The 18995-nt window shown below is 42.6% G+C and overlaps 1 protein-coding gene across 2 annotated transcripts in view; it reads right to left on the bottom strand.

Moving 5' to 3' along the window:
- Positions 1–18995, bottom strand: part of KCNIP4 (potassium voltage-gated channel interacting protein 4) — a 606250-nt gene that overhangs the window by 29358 nt on the left and 557897 nt on the right. For both annotated transcript variants that reach the window (XM_066574633.1, XM_066574632.1), the window contains exon 3: positions 9340–9409. In XM_066574633.1, the coding sequence (XP_066430730.1) occupies positions 9340–9409 (70 nt within the window). The remainder of the gene's footprint in view (positions 1–9339; positions 9410–18995) is intronic.

Raw genomic sequence — 18995 nt, 5'->3', positions numbered from 1 at the left:
TCCACTTTGCCTGATAGCACAGGATTGGTGGGGGGCCCAATACATTTGTCAAAAGTGTATATAGTTGTGTTTGAGGGCAAGATGATAATGGAAGGTTGACTTGATTGGTAAATGATTCCAGGAGGTGGGTAGAACCTCAAGCACAACTCTACACATTCTGGAGTCTTAATTGTGAGAAGAGAAGAGGTCATGTGGACGATGAGGGTTCACATAAATTAAGAGATGTAAGATAGAGTTGGATTGAAAAGGCTGCTGTAATGTTTGGATCGTTGCCAGCCAAGTAGCGGAGTAAGGGCTCACTTACATGGGCGTAATGTCTTAGCATATTACACATGTATTTTTCACGTGTGCTACATTCAGTACACAGCAAATACGCATGCAGCATGCCTATTTTCTGCATATGTTAAATACACATAGCACCAAAATAGGACATGCTGCATCTTATTTTAAAATATGGGTGGCCCAATAGAAATCAATGGGCTTTTACCATGGCGTCACTGGCATAACTATAGGGGATGCAAGAGATGCGGTCGCACCCAGGCCCAGGAGCCTCAGGGGGCACATAAGGCCTGTCTTCTCCATAGAGGGAACCCAGTAAAGCATTATAGCTAGGGGCCCTGTTACAGGTTTTGCATTGGGGCCCATGAGCTTCAAGTTATGTCTCTGCATGGCGTATTACGTGTGTAAAAAATATGCGTGCAATATGTAGTCACAATACACCCATGTGAGCCATTAAGCTCTCTTGATGCTTACGTTAGGAATCTTGTTTTGCTGTTCTATAGGATTCAAGCTGTGAAGGATCTGTCACATGACCTACATCAACAGTGCCCAACAGAAACCATTGACTTATAATGGGGTCTGTCAAATGTTGTCATGGTGTTCAAGATTTTACTCTATAAATAGTGCTGCATACAATGCTACTTTTTCCAGAAAATATACTTCAGCCTCCAATGCAGACATGAAAAGGGATTTCAGATTTGAGGAGCTCTAGATGATTTCAGTAGATCACAGGAGAGGGTGTTGCAGCAGTACATCTGTTACAAGATGAGAGTATACACAAGCAGTTTGAGGATTATTTCATGAGTAGCAGAAAACCCGTCCCTGGACATATAAATATCCGCGCTCAGTACAATTATTCAGTGGATTTAGGAATAATATTTATAATGCAAAGGCATCAGCTATTTTAAATACACAAAATATTCAAGACCAACCACCATGGAGGTCCCTTTGTGTGTTGCCCCACTGGCTGACTTTTGTAGACACTGGTAGAATTTTTTACTTGGCTCCATAGGCTTTTCTTTTATTCTTCATGCAGCCAATTAAAAAATTTCCTGGTAAACAACTGTTAAAGCTTGCTGCTGGGATCTGTGGTTCTACATGTTTCCCCAGCAGCTCAGCTTCACAGGTGTGGTTGACTGAGCTGGCTGAGTGTGGTTTACTCCAGGGAGCCAATCTTTCAGGTCTGTTGCTTATGTATACCAGCTCCTTTGTCAGTGTCTGCTGGTTTTCCTCTGTGCTGGGTCTGTTTAAGGCCTTCTTATCTGTCTATGCTGGCATGGTCACCAGTTCTGTTTCTGTATCTGTATATGCGTTCTTGTCTCTCTGTGCTGGGTCTGCTTAAAGCCTTCTGATCCATCTGTGCTGGCATGGTCACCAGTCCTGATTTTGTATCTGTATATTTGTGCATGTATACCTGTGCTGCTTGGATCAATTACGATCTAGGGCTAGCTAGGTCCTTAGTGTGGGGCTGTCCCTATTGGGGCAATCACCTTGCTTTCAGGCAGGTATCCTGGTTTAGTTGAGTTGTCTTGTTAGAGTAGGGACCACGAGACAATGAGGACCCTTGAAGTGGGCTCACGGCTCAAATGACTTGGCCAATCCACAAACTAATTCCTCGTACTTATTATAGCAATTCTATTTGTTTATTTATGTGGGTATGCTGGTGAGTGTTTTTGGTGTTTGGCAGTCTGTCTTGCTTCTGTCTGTTCGCAAGTATGTAATCCGTCTCTCAGTTCTGAGTTCTGGCTGAGTTCCTGAGTCTGTTCCATAGTTCTGTTTATACATTCTCAGTTTTGCCCTGCTATCTGAGTTCTGTGTATGCAGCCTAAGTTGTGTCTGTATTTCTGAATCTAGAAGTAGATCAGGGATGTGCCAGGTGGATAACAAAAGCACACAGAATAGTTTGATTTTGACTCACCTGGTGCCGCACGGGGAAAATCAACCAGATCAACCCCGTCGACACCGATGTCCAGGAAGGCTTTGAACGGGTTCTTTTTAATCCCACATCCGCAACTTCACGGAGAGCAGCAAAAGGAAAACAGCAAGCAAACACCTGTTTAGGTGCTTGATGAACAGCAAACATAGAAAAAAAGGACTGCTTTTGCGCTCGTCGGGACAAAAGATGAAAAGTAATAACTACAATTGGATTTATTCACATGAACAAGAGCGACGCGTTTCGGCGAATGCAATCGCCTTTTTCAAGCTCTATAATAAACACATACATAGCGCATATTTATATAGACAATAATAAAACTACTCATATGTTTCCATCAAATGTATCGGCGCCAAAGAAGCAATCAGTGCTGCTTAGGGCAGAGAGCGGGGAGCGCGAGATACTCCTCCTCTGAGACAATTACGTCATAATTAGTGTCGGCTAGGACCACGTCATATGGAACGCAATGTGCGTTCCATATATTCAGGAAACAAAACTTTATTTAACCAAGTCGTGAACACAGGACAACTATTAGTGGTATACTCTAATAGTATTAAGTCGTCCTGTGTTCACAACTTGGTTAAATAAAGTTTTGTTTCCTGAATATATGGAACGCACATTGCGTTCCATATGACGTGGTCCTAGCCGACACTAATTATGACGTAATTGTCTCAGAGGAGGAGTATCTCTCGCTCCCCGCTCTCCGCCCTAAGCAGCGCTGATTGCTTCTTTGGCGCCGGTACATCTGATGGAAAAATGTGAGTAGTTTTATTGTTGTCTATATAAATATACGCTATGTATGTGTTTATTATAGAGCTTGAAAAAGGCGATTGCATTCGCCGAAACGCGTCGCTCTTATTTATGTGAATAAATCCAGTTGTAGTTATTACTTTTCATCTTTTGTCCCGACGAGCGCAAAAGCAGCCATTTTTTTCTTTTGTGTTTGTTGTATTTCTGAATCTGTGTTCGTTCTGAATTTCTGGCTACAGTCCCTCTACCTGAGAAGTCAGCTACCAACCACTCCAGGACAGGTCTCAGCCTGGTTGGTTGGTCCAGTGGATCCACATTCCCTAAATCCGTAATAGTATTCTGAGGCCATAGATCCCGCTGATCTCTTTTGGTGGTAAGGATGTAACAACAACTTTCTAATGAAGGTTGTTGTATAGGGCGAGTCTCGGAAAATTAGCCCAGCAGTGCACTGCTATTCATCTCTATGGAAGTGCAGGTGCAGGCTACCTAGAAGAGTCAAGCTTCCTGTGCGCATGCTGACTTTGCCGGGCATCACTGCAGAAACAGGCTACTGGGCGTGTATGAAAAGAAGCTCCTCAGAGTCCATGTCACCTAAACTATAAGTGCCATAACTTGGCTAATAGTGCTTATAGTTAATGACAGATTCCCTTTAACGGAACTCCAGGAAAAACTATATAAAAAGGATATATCTACTGCAGAACATTAGGTTGTATATGACTCATTTTTGGGTGTTTTTGTTGATCATGGTCTTGCTTAAAGCACCCTCATTAAAGGGGTTTCCAGGATTAGAAAAGAGGGTCATTTTTCTTACAGAAACAGTGCCACGCTTGCCTGTGTTTGGTATTGACTCTTAGCCCAGTTCAAGTTGTGTGGTTTGAGCAAAAATTTATTGGGCAGATTTATGAAACTGTATAAAAGAAAAACTGTCTTAGTTGCCCCTAGCAACCAATCACAGCTTAGCTTTCATTTTACCAAAGCAGAATACAAAATAAAAGCTGCCCTGTGATTGGTTGCATCTTTAATTCAGTGCATAGAGGTGTTTCTTCACAACTGAAATATTCAGCAGTTGCACCAGCACTTGGTGGGACTGGACAACTTTCTAAACTCATGAATTTCTGCATCCTCCATTTACATAAAGTTGCTCCACCTTATAATCCCCTCTCTGTTAGTGCTTCATATTCCGTCAGCGGACATTCCTGGTCCACAATTTCATACAATATATTGGTCTTGGTTACATTTCCCTTCTCTTGTTACTCATCCACCACTAGGCATCCTCGCCTTGTTCTTTGGCTTGAGCACCAAGTGAACTCTTCTCCTCCCCTTAAGACATCATTATCTCTGGTTGGCGTGCACAACATCTTCAATACCCCCTGGTTCCACATCTTGTTTGCTTTTTCCTTGCAAGTTATTTTCTATGATGTTATTTTTGTTCCTTTTCATCGTTAAATCGGAAAATTCTAAGGAAAATAAGAATTTTCCAGAAATTGGACTTGAGCTTCTTATTACACATTTGTATAAAATTGGATAAGTTTTCATGGTGTGACAGATGAAGTCACTTTCTATACAATTGGCTGCAGTGTGCATATTTCTGAAAGAAGGATTGTAGATTGTGAGCTCCATTGGAGACAGAAACTGCTGGGAATGCGGTATACATCACTACAGGATGCGTGCCAGTTCTTGTTGCTGAGTCAGCCAATGTCCGAAGAAGAAGTCCTGGGCATCACCTTTAAAACCTACTTCTTGATCTGCAGACTATGCCTGAGTATAGGTTATTATGACTCCTATAGTTGTGTTGGCCTCTATTAATTTGTAATCTCTGACTTTTGGATTGACTGGCTTGCTAAAATTCTTAGTTCTACAGATCTGACCCTTGGCTTGTTTACTGGACTTTGCTTATTCTTGCTACCCCTGGTATCTCTGCAGACTTCACATTGCCAGTCTCTTGTTGGCTATGCTTTAGTCTTCGCTTTGTGAGTACCACCAATCCTGGATAATCTGTTCGCCACAAACCTGGGGATTCTCTCCAAATAAATCCACACCTCCATAAAGGGCTTCAAAGCTGAAGCTCGTATAATCCGTTAGACACTGTGAATGGATTAGCCTGGATGGTGGGAACAAGAGGGTCCAGTGCTGCTGCAGGTAGCATAGTAGAATGATGACAATCTCTGTACAGTCTCCGGAATATATTGGCAGCAAGAAAAAAAAATGGTGACCTCATTTGGGTTATTGCAGAGCTACTAAGCAATTAAAGGTGTTTTTCAAGACTTTAATATTGATGGCCTATCCTTAGGAAAGGCCATCATTAACTGGTCAATGGTAGTCTGACTCATGGAACACCCAATCAGCTGACTGAAGAAGCCCCCTGACTTTGTTGAGCACTGTGGCCTCTTGATTGCTTACTGGACACAGCACTGTACATTTTGTGGTGGCTGTGCCTAGTACTGCAGTTAAACCTCATTTCATATGGTACAAATGTGATGGGGAAAAAAAGGTGTTTTCCATCTAATTTCATATGAATATCTCCATATACAGATTTAATCGGAGCCTGAACAAAACTATACGAAGGTTTATGACTTGCAGTCAAGTGCATGAGCCCAGAATGATTTCAGTTTTGCTCTAGAAATCAGACAATGTAAGGAATTTGACCCCACTATTTCCATACGGCAGCGTGTTACCATCACCACTTTCTGTAAAGCTAATGACTAAATGACACACATGCAGCCGCAATAAAGCAGAAAGTATAGCGGAGATTGGAATCTCAAGCATTTTTCATTTCTCTACATTAGCTTCTGTTGACTGCATATCAACCTTCATGCACGAATCAATAACTGCCGAGAGGTAGAGGAAGAGAGCACTGATAAATGTTAACATCATCATTAATTTTCTATTTTAGTACACAGGGAGCAGAACTTGTGAAATCTATTGGAGGATCATTCTCATCTTACTGCCCTAATTTATCAAAACGATTACAAGGTTATACATATCACTGACAATACAGTATAACAATGGGGAGGAAGAATGCACAAAGTGAATCAGAAAGCTGAATTTAAGCCAGAAGCTGCATATTAAGCCGGGCTCACACCAGCGTATGATAAAATGCTGCGTGAAAATCTCAGCGTTTTACTGGCGTGTGGAGCTGCGATCACCTATGCCTGCGCATGACAGCATATCTCACGCACGCCGTCATGCACTAGGCTTTCTAGTTTCTTCTTTTTTTAACTTTCCTTCTATTGTATCTAAGCAATGCTGTGTAAAAATGCTGTAGATACGCAATTACAATTTTTGAACACACCTATAGAGAATAGAGATGAGTGAGTGTACTCGGTTCGGGTGTTTTTGCACTCAAGCACAGCTTTTTCCGAGTAACTGACTACTCGGACGAAAAGATTCGGGGGGGCGGGGGGCAGTGTGGTGGAGCGGGGGGGAGCAGTGGGGAACAGGGGGGAGCTCTCTCTCTCCCCCCCCCCCACTCCCCTCTGCAAACCCCCGCTCACCCCCGGCGCCCCCCGAATCTTTTTGCCCGAGTAGTCAGTTACTCGGAAAAAGCGGTGCTCGAGTGCAAAAACACCCGAACCGAGTACGCTCGCTGATCTCTAATAGAGAGCAATAGGGCTCTATTGCATGTAATACGCTGTAAAATAGAACATGCTGCAATGAATATAAATAAGTGTGAACGGATCAATGAAAATCAATGTACTTTCATTGACTCTATTCACCGCGTATTATGCATGTACATTGGGTGTGTAATACGCAATTAAATTATGCTTGTGTGAGCCTGGCCTCAGAGGAGAAACCTCATCTGATGGTTGGGGTATCTATGAAATAATGTTGTGTTAGGGTTTCTCAGGAATGTGAGAGTTAAGGCTCTTTTACATGGGACAACTACCGGGCATAGCAGCACCCAACAGCCGTTCCAGCGATAATCACTACTGTGCTTTTACACAGGAGGATCAACGCTCAGAGAATGGAGACGGAGTGGTCCTTGGATCGTTCCAGCCCATCTGCCTCCATTCACAGGAGACAGGTAGTAATTCATATACAATCGAGTGCCTGTTTACACAGGCCGATCATTGGTTAATTTTTATGCTTGCACCATCTAAACCAAAAACAAATTGTTCCGCGACCCAACAAGAATCTAAATGTTGAATTGTTCAGAGAAAAGCACCCTTATCCCCAGTCTATACAGAACAAGAACTATGGATGACTCAATGTGTTCAGAAAAGGCATGAACGGTACAACTGTTTGTGTATTATTAGTTAGATTGTGTTTGTCTTTAATTGTGACAGATGACAATCAGACCATTATACTATTAATCAATGCAGAAATCCAGGTAATTCCAAAGGTTTCACTTACTATTTCTTGCAGCTATATACATAGGTTCAACCATGGTAGATTGGCACTCACTATAAAGGATTTCCGGTCAAAAAATTAGCAAACAAGGGTCTTGTACACTGTTCTCGCAAAGTGTTTGCTCTGTATGGAAATCCATAATAAGGGCCTTAAACTGTGACCATATTACACCTCTGTGAACCTAGCCTTACTCAAGCACATGTCTGCTGCAAGGGCCAGCTCTAGATTTATGTAGACCTTGCAACTGAGTCACGGTAGACCTCCTTAGTCATGTATATGCTTCACTATGCCCCCACAGCCATTTATAGGTACTGCAGTACCCCATTAGACATTTATAGGCTCCGCTTTGCCCACTTAGTCATTTATAGGCCCACTGTGCCCCCTTAGTCATTTTTTGTGCTCTGCTGTGCCCTTTTAGCTATTTATAGACCCTGCTGTGCTCCATTAGTAATTAAAAAGGGTTTTCCAGGCACAAAAGGGAAATTCTGAAAATGCCGAAATCTAGGGAGATACAGCTAAGTAGTGGAAACCTGTACCTTTTATCTACCACTCTGGACCCTCTTCTTCATCCTGTGTAGCCGCTGTATTTACATGTATCATTTCCGCAGTGAACAACAGACTGTTACCTGCAACTTCCAGCATGCATAGAGCTTGTTTAGCGGCCAGCACTGTAGCTCCGCCCCCAGCTCACGGGTCCTACAACTTACTGGCACCAACCTCCCTCCCAGTGCCAGAGAAAGCCTTCTAAAGCAGACAGACAGGAGCTTCCAACACATGAGCAATACAGCACAGTACTTCTGCTCCTCCCATCATGCACTGCTCACAGAATGTTGGAGGCTATGGACAGGGGAGGAAATAGCAAATGCAGACAAAATGTCAGAGGAAGTGGAGATATTTTTCATGTGGAGGGTCATGTGAAAGTTAGAAAATGAAGAAAATAGATAGAGCAGGTATGGCGATCCTATTACCAAATGACATATTGTGATGATGTACACTAGATTTTAATAATGTTAGTCTGTGCCCGGAATACCCCTTTAATAAGGCTCCACTGTGCCTCCCAAGTCATTTATAGGCCCTACTGTGCCCTCTGAAAAATTAGTAAGTTTACACTGTGCCCCTGATCCACTGGTAAAGCCCCACTGTGCCCCAACAAAATAACTCACTACATTCCCCTTCATCATGGTCTCACGGCACCCTCCACTTTCTTCATTGCCCTCTTCTGGCTAGATTAGTGTGGAATGATGCAAGCGGCCCAGGGACGTAAGTATAGGGGGTGCAGAGGGTGCAGTCACACATGGGCCCAGGAGCCCTAGGGGGCCCAAAAAGTTTCTCTTCCCCATATTGCAAACCAATACTGTCAATGAAGCTTTGTAGTTGGGGGCCCAGTTTCAGATTTTGCACTGGGGTCCAGCAGCTTTAAGTTACGCCTCTGGCAGGCGCCAGTATGAAATAATGCTAACTGCATGGCGGCACTGGAGCTGTAAGTACCTGACTTCCTGTAGTGTTGTTGCCATAGTCAGTTGTATCCACATCTTAAACCTACAGATACAGTTGATCTCAAAGAACGAGTTCTGCATCGATCTCACCCCTGAGTGGGCACCGGTACCAGCCCGCGGCATGCTGTGTGCTAACACCGGCCCGGTCTGCAGCTTATGCTACTAAGGTTTATTGTAGATGGTTAATTATGCGTTCAGTCATTGCCAGGGTTGGATATGAAGACAACATATGGAATAATCCGTATTCTTCACGTTGGCGGTTTTGATGTTATACAACTCTGTCTTGATTCTAGTGATGTCTTGTCTAAGGAGCACATTCTGGAGGACATAATCAGCACATTGAAGAATATTTAGCGCTAGTACTGCCAGCGTTACTGCCGAGCATCTGCTGTGTTCATCTCCGGGATGGATCATTACGCTACAGACATATTGTTGTTCCATGTTTGATTTCTAGTTAGTACAATATTACTAACACTGCAGCCTGCATTCTCTTCCATGCATCTCAGCCATGAGATATATAGCATCACTTACCCCCGTGTGGGAAAAACTGAGCGTAAATTTCTTTAAAAGTATCTTCATTGACAATCCCACTGGGACATTCCTGGGGAAGCAAAGAAAAGGCACGTTAAAGCAGCAGTGATGAGAAACAGTATGCACTGACTTTCTGATGCTTCCTTTCTATTTAAAAATTCATGTCTTGTCTTATTTTACTGCTGTTTTCCTTTGGGCTTTCTAAAGAAATGAAGAGAAGCTGAAGAGTAGGAGATGTTTGTATTCCTAGTGCCCATGCAGAGCATGTGGGCTGTTATGCCGATCTACTTGTGTACTAATTGAGTAAGCAGAAGGCTAAAAAATAGCGATTAATGAACTTTTCAAAAGTTTGAATTTGGGAAAAAGTCCTCTTTGGTTTAAATTAGTTTTGAAGCAGACCGGAAAATCACCAATACCCCTAAAACTGGTGTATAACACTGTCTAAGGCCCCCTTCATGCAGGCATATTTGCGCTTGCAGGGAACAGAACCCATTGATTTCAATGGGTTCGTTCACATGCTCATAATTTTTACAGCGCATTTTGGTCGCACAGAAAAACGCATCATGCTCTATTTTTCTGCACATTTACGCATCAAAAATTCCCATAGAAGTTAATGGGGATGCACAAATGCGTGCAAAATACGTTAGAAGATGTGTTAAACACTGCGTAATTGTGCAGGAAAAGACACATCTGGAACTTATTAGACTAATTAGCCATTTCATTCCGTGTACCTTTGTTTGCTGTGAGCAAATGAACATGCCTTGCACGCAGAAAAGGTACAGTAAAATACGCCAATGCGTGTGCAAAAAGTGTTGTTCATTCTTCAAATACATAGTGCTCAGTCACATTGCAATGATAAAATGATGCCTGACTGTAGCTACCACTAGGGAGCGCTAAGAAACCTGCTGCATACAGTTTTTTAATTGATTTCAATGAGTGGATTTTTTCACTTTACTGCAGTGTTGAATAGATTGATTACACACTGGTATAAAATCTTAGCAGAACATGATCACAAGTGGATCAATATGGTCACATACATGCCAGTGTCCAAAATGGTCAATGCTATTAACATTTGCAGAAATACACTGAGTTGCCACTTTAATGGAGAATCTGTCCTTTTATAATAGGAACTTCCCTACATGGAAATTAGACATGGGACCCTGGAATGCAGCATAGAATCAAGTGAGCAAGTTTTGTGAATCAGTTTCTGTGGATCCACATTAAAATGAGACAAATTGAGCAATCCGAGCGACTTCCAATGAGAATTGGTCATTAGTGCTAGACTAGTCGGGGCCAGTATTTCATACACTGCTAACCTTGGGGGGTTTTCTCAAGCAACGATGTGTAGAGTATATTGAGAATGGTGTGACTGAAACAAAACATCCAGCAAAAGGAGATTCTATGGATGTAAACAACTCAACAACGAAAGAGGTCAACGGAAGATATCAAGGATTGTTCTGATGAACAGGGGCAGGCAACATTGCTGCTCCAACTAACTGGTCCAAATACACAACTCTACCTACAAAAAAGGAGCGAACACACTCTAAAAGAGGAATATTGTATTACGTATAAAATCATAAAATCTATAAATACAAGATCCCACAACAAGGGATCCAGTAAAAACAACGCAGGACATATGAAGTACTTCCTATTATATACATATGAAATTTATAAATAGAGATGAGCGAGCACGCTCGTTTAAGGCTGCTTACTCTCGTTGGAGCACCGTGCGGCTGGGAGTGGTGGGGAAACGGGGGGGAGAGAGAGATCTTTCTCACTCTCCCCGCCCCCCCCCTCCGCATGGTGCTCCGACGAGTAAGCAGTTACGCGAAAAGACCGATGCTCTCTCGAGCATCAGCCTTAAACGAGCGTGCTCGCTCATCTCTATTTATAAGCAAACATCCATAATGTTTCAGTATAACTTGTTGCTATAATTGCCAGTATCAAACTATTAGTAAAGTACTGCTTTCCCTAGTAGCCCGTGTATAGCCTTTCCATAAACCGTGTCATATTCTGCACCCGTTACAAGTATACAGTACTTTTTTATTTCAAAATGTTTCCGACATTTATTTAAAAAAAACCTCTCAGACCCCTTTAAGGTGAATATAATCATTAATAGATAAATTGAGCACAGCGAGAGAACCTCTTATTAGTGAAGTCATACGAACAGTAGGACGAAAGGTAGATAGGATTTAAGAACGATGTAACACCAACTGTATGGGCCCTATAGCTGTATTATGCCTCTATGGTAGATCCAACATTGCTGGGGAAGTATATAAATTGGAAAATTCAGAGTCTACCGGAAAAACATTGATTCTGCCATAGCAGAATAACAAGATAGTTCATCCTCCGCAACCACTAAGGCTTAGTTTAGAAGTAAATATATGAAGACAATGCAGGTACAGAAAATCAATCTGCTGGATACTGTACAGTGATGCATTATACCAAGTCTGCCCTTTACTGTATCTGCACCTGAGGCTAATGATATATTCTTATTGACAGCAGTGAGGATTGACAAACTTTGCTCATTGTCTTGGGACATTTTGATGGAGCCTTCGCAGGTGATGCCTCAGACAAGAAATTGATGTGGATAAACCTTCACTTCTTCTTTAGCCGATGGCCTAACTACATTATGTTGTTCTGTTTGGCAAGTGAAAACTCTGAATTTGCTTCTTAACTTAGATTATGAAACACATTCACAATCCAACACATCAGAGAGAGGAGCGTCCAACTGAAAGGGGCTCTGGGGTGGTGGTCGAGCCTTCTAGCAGGTTTAAAGCTGGGGGCTGGTGAGCACAGAAGACTCCATATTCGAACCCGCAGCTACTGGCCGGTTGGTAGTACCACTTGCAGACTAGCTTCTGAGCTGTAACTGCAATAACAAGCCCATCACTGGAAGTGCATTAAGATACACAGTGGCTTACGGCAAATAACGTGCTGGAGACCCGACATCTTGCTTCTTAACTTTAATAGACAGTATAACAAATAACTGAAACAGTCTCCGAGTCTGCTTTATGTATCCAATAATTCAGAAGGTGCATTTTTGCTATAAACAGTCTGTTGCAAATATAACTCAAAGTGGACCTCTGATTCACGAATAATTACTTGGCAACAATTGATAGATCGATTAAAAGTAACAGTTCTTTGTAAGACAAGTAAACAGTCCACGAGACTTACCACAACTAGAGTCCATAGTTCTCTACTGCTATCTTAATTACCTCCTATGCTTTACACTTTTTTCCCCCACAGACAGCACCACCTTGTTTATGGGTTGTGTTTGGTATTGCAGCTTGACCCCATATCCCATGAATAAGACTAAACTGCAATACCAGACATAAGTCATAGACAATAGGTGGTGCTGTAGAGGTATTAGTTCCATCTTCCTTATTTGCATAAATTACCCAGATGAGCTTGCATGGCTTTATAAGTCTCCTCACTAACCTTCTAGGTGTTCCAACATCCCTTTCGGGTGCTCTCCTTGGGGAGAGACTACGCTCTCCCCCGACCCACTCACGCCCTTGATGTCTCCACACACTTTTTGGGTGCTCTCCTTAAGAAGACACAACACCACTCTTGGCCCATAGACAAGAGTGGTACTGTTTTCATGCAAGTGCTTAAAACTAGAACAGTTAAACAGAAATATAGAAGTCTTAATAATTCCAGTTTCTGCTCTTTCTCTTCATGTACTGATTTTTTTCCTTTGCATCCAAACCTGTAAAACCAGCACATACCGTATTGAAGTGATTGCAGAAATTTTGCCTTAAGGTAGGACAGTTCATGTCGAACATCATGTCACTTTACAAGTTACTTTATGTTTAGATCAGTGAGATCCTGTACTTGTCACCTGCAGCACACTTGTGTCTTGTCATAATGCAGCTGGCAAATATGTCCTACCGCATTGGGAGAAATGCGTTCATAGTTTGAAAAATTTTACTTGAAGCTTCCCTAAATAGGTTTAATACTCTGTGCCGATTAGCTTTTTAATATATTTTAGTGCAGCTGGAGCTTAATTTTTCTTACTACAAATTTCTTTGAAAAACAAAGAATTAAAAGTGCTTTCTGGGCAATAACTATTGATGACCCATCCACTGAATAGGTCATCAGTAATTAATCGCCAAGGACCCACTGCATAGGATCTCAGGCGATGAACTGATCACCCGACCCGCTGTCAGTGTAGCGGACCAGACGTGTCATAGGATACGAAGTTGCCTAGCTGGCTTCACTCCCATTGAAATCAACGGAAGCTGAAGCCCCCTATTACATTTTTGGTACCTCCGGCTCCAGCGGGGAAGGTCATGGACATGTAATAGCTGCTTCAGCTCCTTTTACTTTCAATAGTGAAGCCAGCTAGGGCAGTTCCTCTCCCATCCTGTATGACGCATGTCTGGCCTGCTGAACTGACAGCGGGCTGGGAGATCAGCTCATCGATGGGGATCCCGAATGGCGGCTCCCCAGCGATTAACTATTGATAATCTATTGGGCCTCCCTCTGTGACTCTTTTACATGCCACAATCAACATTGATTGTAGCATGTAAGGGGTTAACACTGGAGATTATTGTTCTCACCGATCCCTGCTGCCTCCCTCTGCAGATGGTACGGGCTCAGGCCATTACAATTCCACTTGTCAATACAGCATACTGTGACATTGCCCAATGAGTGCTGTCAGTGTCAGAATGTATAGGGACTTCTCCTATTGACATGGGGAATAGCAATGCCCAGTTGTGCGAAGAGCAAAAATCTTGTTCATACCATGTACCTAATTAGAGCATATGAGTGTCAGAGTGGGACCAGCGGTAAGTCTTGGGTGTAAAACCCAAAAGTAGGACTACAAACACTTCTTATAGGGACTACATCACCAATTTATTTTCTTACGAATTAAAACCAGAGAATCATTTGCCATTTTTCTAATCTGTTTTAATTTTCTGATTGTAGAACTTTTTGTTCCGTTGACTGTACATGACTATGCGGGCTGCCATGTTGTCTGAGCTACATTCAACAGCATTTAGAAAATATGCTTTACAGCAACTTCATGGGCCATTCACCCAACTGACCCATTGACTTGTATTGGAGACTGGGAGTAGATAGTTACAGCTAATCAAAGTGCTAATGACCTCTTGATCATCATTCCGTGTGTGATGCCTAGTCACATGCAGAGTCTGACAGTACCTGTGATGTCAGTTACTGGCTCTTAGCTCCGTTGCCTGATCACATGACAGTGACATCATCACAGATCCTCCTTGTGACTGAATGAGGGATTGTGGGCGGAGTACATCCCCCACAAACCCCTGTGGCCTCAGTTGCTATGGATACAGCAGTACCCAGCTTGGCAGCTTGTACAAGCTCATGTGCTGACAGGACCTGTAATAATGTCACCGTTATTCGATCAGTCACATGCTCTCTGAGCTGAATGAGGGATTATGGGCGGACTACATCCTCCACAAACCCCTGCGGCCTCAATTGCTATGGATACAGTAGTACTCAGTCTGGCAGTTTGTAGTTGGTTGCCAGACAGCTGCACACTTGTGTGGAGACTCCAATAAATGACACCTCACAAATGTCTACAGACATAGCTGGCGGTTCATACTGACCAACAACATTGCAGCACAGTCCATTCCCACTATCTTCACAACTCCTGAATGTGATATCATGTCATCTCAAGTGCTAATGCTGCCAACACCACTCCAGCCTTCATCTAATTGGGAACCATTATCCAGTGGTGAAACAAACCACAAACCATTGCTGTCATGCAAACATGTCACCACAGAGGGTTTAACGCCGCCGTGAAGCTAATGCAGCTTACATGACAGCGACAAGTCGTGATTTCACCTCAGCCGCCAGCTGAAGTTTGTAAATCTTGTGTAGTGGATATGCAAAAGCAATGTAGCAGAGCTGTCTGTGTGTGATATGCATGTACCAGAAACACTGCTGCTATAATTTCCTAATAATTGCTAGTAGTTACCTATTATTATCTACATATAGGTGTTACCTCTCAGTGTAATCCTGCCTGTGATGTTAGTGAGATGACTGCTGCAAAACTTACTCTAAAGATTAGGAAGTGTCAGACTAAAATGTGGTCAGTGTGAAAAGTGCTGGAGCTTAGGATTTAAATTATATATATCCTGGCGCTAGGTAAGTGGGTTGCAATTCGCAGAAAGATTGTCGGAGAACACCGGTGTGGAATGCAACAGGGACTTATGGTCGTGGCTGTAGAGTGCGCAGTCCTACTATTAGCTTTTATCAGGTTCTGAAGTCGTGATGGTGCGACCTCAGGACTTTGTATCATGCTATTGTCAATTGGGGTTGTTTTGCCCACTGTGCTGTCTGTGAGTGCAGAACCCTGGCAGGGTCCTTACCGGGCACCCTCAGGCTTTGTGCAATATTTACTTGCTGCATTTGTGTGATATATCCAAGGTTATTCATTTCCTATTTTCTCTCTGAATTTGGAAGCAGATTATGTGGGAGATGTCAGCATAGCAAATGTACCGAATCTGAAAATGTTCACAAGAGATTTATGTAGGAATGGATTTCAATATTTCAAGTGTAATCATGCTTGGTATTCATATTTGTATAAATATTTTCAGTTAGAGGAGTATTATGTATCACCAACATGCTCAGAATTTTAACCAGGGCAAATTACTGCAGTATTACAGGCAAGCGCGCGGCATCAGTTCTCGTTAGAGGTTAAGTATCCTAATTTACTAAATGTGATTGTTCTCAGCAAGAGAAACGACGTAATCTTGTAGATATGATACCTTTTAATGGCTAACAAAAATACATGATGTTATAATAGCGAGCTTTCGTACCAACGCAGGGTACTTCTTCCGGCTTAAATGGATTGGATCTGAAGAGGCATGGATATTTATACACACTTATAACATACATACTTATGACAAGGCACAGATATGGATGTGATTGGTTCGCACTTAAAAGGAGTTCTGCAAAACAGAAAACAAACTTTTTTTGTCTAGGCACTGATAGCGGAGTGAAAGTTTTATGGTCCCTAAATTACTGTTGGAGGGAGGGAAAAGGTCAACAGGCCCGAATTGTTATAAGAGATACACAAACATTTTTAGCTAAATACTGATAAGGGAGTGAAAGTTTATGGTCCCTGAATTACTGTTGATGGGGGTCTTATCTGTGCAATCAAGTCTCACACTTCCCATTCACGCATAAATCCTGGGGAATAATTTAACCCAGTATTCAGCGTGTCAAAGGTTGTTATCAATTTATATTCCCAAATTCTTCTGTGGTTTTGTGACTTGAAACCACCCTTCAATATCAAAACTCTCATATCTCCTATGTCATGTCCGTGGTTAGAGAAGTGCTCGGCCACAGGTAATTCTCTTCTTCTGTGTTCAATCGTGTGGCGATAACAAACTCTTGCTGAGAACAATCACATTTTGCTCTACTGGCTAACACGGTACCAGATCTTTGTTTTCAATTTACTAAATAACATGTTAAGAACTATGATTAGAATATCAACCACAAGAGGCCCGGGGCGTAACAAATGAAATGCAAATTAGAAGTCATTCATTCCTAGCCAGTTGTTCGGAGCTGCGAGGAAAATTATGCATGGCAAGATGGTACCTGTGCTATCTATTACTGAATGTATATATGGACCCATGATCAGAGCAAGTGCATCCGAATGATGGTGAGAAAAGTCAGCATTAGTCCACTACTATGGAAACCCACTAAAACAACCAAGAGATTAACCATTTGCAATCCAATTTTAGATGCAGGGTTTCCTAGGGGGCTTTCACTTTCTGCCATGTTACAATGGCGCCATCTGCTGGCTAGAGCCAGTACTGCGGTATGTGTCATGCTGGAGAGGCCCCTGACAACAGAGCAGCCAGTAATCTACAGTAAGAATACCCTGCTGGATGTCTTCCGACATCGGAGCTGTACAGCCTTCAATCAGAATGTCTTTAGAAGTCAGGCACTGGATTGGAAAGGGTTAAAGGGAATCTTATAACATTGTACAAGCAGTCCGGTCTGTAGGCAGAAAGTTATAGAGCAGAAGGAGCGGAGTAGATTGATATATAGTTTTTGGGGGAAAGATTTAGTTTAGCTTGACATTTATTTAAATCTCTCCTAATTTTATGGTTAGGAGTTCAGTGGGCGGTCCTACTCCCTGATTGGCAGTGTGTACACAGATATACCTGTCAATCACTTACAGGACCGCTCCCTGGACTCCTAAGCTAAAAGTAAATGTCAAGTTATACCGAATCTTATCTACTCAGCAACTCCTGCTCTATAACCCGCTGCCTGCAGATCATACTTCTTTTTCAAGCCATTCACTGAATGATGGCTGAGCGCTGCCTCTGATTGGTCTCAGCGCTCAGCCAATCAGAGGCAGCACTTCCAGGAGGTGGGTATTTTTCAATCAGAAAGACAGAAAACTGCCACGGATCAGGGAGAAGAGGCGGACAGCGCTTCTAGGTGAGTTAAGATTTTTTTTCTGCAGCTAGGGATGATTTTCGAGGTAGGGCTTATATTTCAAGGTGATCAGTGATGGTTTCACAGTGTTTAGTGATGAGGGGACCTTCGTGGAACAGCTGTGCTTCTCCAAACGCGGCTGCTCCAGTGAACAGGCAAAGTTTCAAGCGCTCTGCATATGAGACTTTGCCCGTTCATGCATTTTCCGCTTATGCGAGAAGCACATTTTTTTCGCGCACATAGGCGCGCAAAAAAAAAAGTTTATCTAAATGAGGCCTAAAGGAGAAACAATACCCTTCCTGACCGCTGTCTTCACTGAAGCATATGAAGAATATGGCTTGTGGCTATTGGTGAACTCCCTTTGCCTCGAAGGGTTCATTCACATGCGTGTCCGTCACCCGCATATTACGTGTGTATATTTCATGCACGTAATACATGCTAATAGCCCATTGATTTCTATTAGGCCACTCATACCTGCATCATTTTTGACATGTGTATTACACGTGTGAAAAAAAAACACAGCATGCCCTAGTTTGGTGCATATTATGCACCAATATGGACTCTGGAGATTTAATATATGCAGCAAATACGCTTGTACATGCATAACTGTATACTGCGTATTTATGCACATGAAAAATACATGTTATAAAGGAGGGACATACATGTTTATGTAAGTGAGCCCTAAAGGTATGTTCACACAATGGAAATTATCATGGAATTTTGAGCAAGAATTCTGCCTCTGAGGGCAGATTCAGATGAGCATAGGCACGGAGCGTGGTTACACCTGAATGAAGGGAATTTCTTCCCCTTCGCCGACTTTTCAAAGTCCGCGCCAGAGAGCAGAAGTTTGAAAATAACCACGGGAAGATAGGTGCTACCCAATCTTTTCAGCATGTAGCATTCATTGTGCGGGAAAGATAGGGCAGGTCCTATCTTTTCTCGGCCATACAATTAATGGCTGAGAAAAGAGCTACTGAAAACAAAACCACAGAATTTCTACTGAAATTAGTGGTTTTGTTTTGTCCCATTATGCGGCTGTGTTTACCACGGCCGCATGAGAGCAAAAAACGACGTTCGTCAAAAACCGTGTTAAAAACCATGTCAAAATCATGTTTTTTCCTGGGGACCCTTTTAGTAGTCTGTTGCCTGACTCTTGCCTTGGACTACTGGCATATAGGCTCACAGAGTCGGGACACAAGCTCCGGCGATAGGCCGATAAG

The sequence above is a fragment of the Eleutherodactylus coqui genome, chromosome 7 (genome assembly GCF_035609145.1).
Source record: "Eleutherodactylus coqui strain aEleCoq1 chromosome 7, aEleCoq1.hap1, whole genome shotgun sequence".
Taxonomy (NCBI): domain Eukaryota; kingdom Metazoa; phylum Chordata; class Amphibia; order Anura; family Eleutherodactylidae; genus Eleutherodactylus; species Eleutherodactylus coqui.
This window is presented reverse-complemented; position numbering and strand designations above follow the sequence as displayed.